At 55.1% G+C, this 2,282-nt stretch overlaps 1 protein-coding gene across 1 annotated transcript; it reads right to left on the reverse strand.

Annotated features, from left to right (window-relative positions):
* Window positions 1-57: 57 nt before the first annotated feature.
* LOC311248725 (twist-related protein 2-like) lies at window positions 58-1,391 on the reverse strand. The gene has a single exon (XM_084339560.1). The coding sequence runs from the start codon at window positions 993-995 to the stop codon at window positions 405-407; it is 591 nt and encodes a 196-aa protein (XP_084195686.1). The 5' UTR covers window positions 996-1,391; the 3' UTR covers window positions 58-404.
* Window positions 1,392-2,282: the final 891 nt, after the last annotated feature.

A 2,282-nucleotide genomic window follows, 5' to 3' on the forward strand; every position in this document is an offset into this window, starting at 1 on the left:
GTGTGTGTGTGTGTGTGTGTGTGTGTGTGTGTGTGTGTGTTGTGTCCGTACCTGTGGAACAGCACAGGAGCAGCGCGGTGCATTGGGCTAAATTGGAGTTGGGACAAAGGAAAGCTGCAGACGTAAATAGAGAGGAGAACAAGGGTGAAGTAGTATTAATAGTGAAGGTTGGCAGAGATAGAGGGTGAGACGGAGGGAGAGGTAAAGATGGTGTAAATTAAATATCGCATGGGTGTCGGCTTGGGGTCAAGAGGTTAAGGCCCGACCGACCGACGGGGGCAGATCTGAATAGTACTTATAGGTTTGGAGAAATAGGTGCCTAGCCGGGCAGAGACAGCGGGGGGGGGGGGGGGGGGGGTCAGAGGGCAGGAGGGGTTAGAGAGGAGAGAGGTTAACAGGAAGCCCTAGTGGCTGGCGGACATGGCCCAGGCGCCCTCCATCCTCCAGACGGAGAAGGCGTAGCTCAGTCTCTCGTGGGCCAGGTAGTTGCAGCTGGCCAGCTTGGCGTCCATCTCGTCGCTCTGCAGCACCTGGTACAGGAAGTCGATGTAGCGCGACGCCAGCTTGAGGATCTGGATCTTGCTGAGCTTGTCGGACGGCAGCGTGGGGATGATCTTGCGCAGCGAGCCGAAGGCGTCGTTCAGCGACTGGGTGCGCTGGCGCTCGCGCACGTTGGCGATGACCCGCTGCGTGTGCAGGTCCTCGAAGGGCTCCGGCCCGGGACCCTGCAGCGAGCTGGGGGCCACCTGGACCACCGCCGTGCAGGGGCTCTTCTTCAGCCGCTTGGGCCCGGACGGCAGCAGGCCGTTGTTGGGGCTGCCGGCGCCCCCCGTCTCCTCCCCCGCCCCCCGGCCGAGGCCGTCCTTCTTCGGGTACGGCACCCGCTTTCGGCTCCCCCCGCCTTGGTTGTTCTTCTTGGGCGCCCTCTCCTGTTCCTCCTCGCTGGCCCCCAGCCCCCCTTCGGGGGAGTTGGTGCAGGACACCTCCTCTCGCATCGCGCCGTCGTCCCGCTGCAGACCCTCTACCTTCCCCTTCCAAGGCAGGATGCTGTCGGTTCTCGTCCTTCTCTCTCTCTCTCTCTCTCTCTCTCTCTCTCTCTCTCTCTCTCTCTCTCTCTCTCTCTCTCTCTCTCTCTCTCTCTCTCTCTCTCTCTCTCTCTCTCTTCCCTTTTGTGAAACACGCACAGTGTCTACAACGCTCTCTCTCACTGACAAGACGGTCTAAGATGTAATTGTCGTCCTCTAAAAGCAGCGGAAAAAGAAGGGGGCAGAGCGTCTTCACTCACGGCTGTCAAAGATCCATTGGACTGGATCTCACCGTTGTCTCTTGTCACCGCGTTTCAGTCGTTTCCCCTCGCGCTCACATTTCCATCTCAACCTGGCAGCCAGAACATCAACAAACCATCTGGCCGGCCGTTCCACCTCCGCCCCGCTTTATACCCCGTCCGCTAACTCGAGGCCTGCGGGCGGCTCCCATTGGCTTAGCCCAGTTCCGTTGGGTGTGGCCTTTGGCCCGAGCCAGGCGGAGAGAAGGAGGAAGTGCGCGTGAGCTCGGTGTGTGGACGGTACGGTGGAAAGGGGGTAAGTGGCCCTCTCAGCCAATAAGAAGCACAGTGTCTAATGCTGCAGGAGTTGTCTGAAGCTTTTATGGGTTCCAGATTTTTTTCTTTTTCCCCCCTCTCCTCGCTGGAGCACTCCTGGCGTTAGCTCGTCGGCCTGCCTTCCCTCTCACCAATTCATTATTAGGTCAGGAACAAATATGAAACACCCCCCCCGTCCCCCCCGTCCCACGGCAATCACGGAGCGAATCCTCCGGTGATATTGTTAGAAATCGATTGATTTGGCGTGGATACAATTTTGTAAAAAAAAAAAAAGAATCAATGGAAAAAATATTTTCAACAATAAACGACCATTTCTAAATGTTTCCCAGAGGTCAGAATGAGGATTCTTAAGCGCTGTCGTAGCACAAACAGGCCGGTCTTAAATTTTTTCCTGGAATTAGCAGGAACAAGTGTGAATTTGTCCGACCCGGATCCAGGACATCTTGATAACTGAATACTAGAACAGCAAAGAATTCTCCCAAAATAATTTGCCATTCCTCCTGAGTCCCATTCAATGATAATAACCTGGATTAACAGGGGAGTGAGGCCCGATTTACAGGTTAAACAATAAGTGTATGACGTCGATTTCATGTTTACAAAAAAAAAGAGGCACAAATAGAGGTTTTACCATCGCAACTCACGCGAGCCTTCGAGAAGCCGAAGGGGATTTATTTTCATTCAA

The sequence above is a fragment of the Notolepis coatsorum genome (assembly GCF_963971535.1).
Source record: "Notolepis coatsorum genome assembly, contig: SCAFFOLD_3042, whole genome shotgun sequence".
Lineage (NCBI taxonomy): Eukaryota > Metazoa > Chordata > Actinopteri > Aulopiformes > Paralepididae > Notolepis > Notolepis coatsorum.

What these genes read in the sequence shown, in the direction of transcription:
- LOC311248725 (XM_084339560.1), bottom strand. Translation starts at nt 995, where the DNA reads ATGCGAGAGGAGGTGTCCTGCACCAACTCCCCCGAAGGGGGGCTGGGG.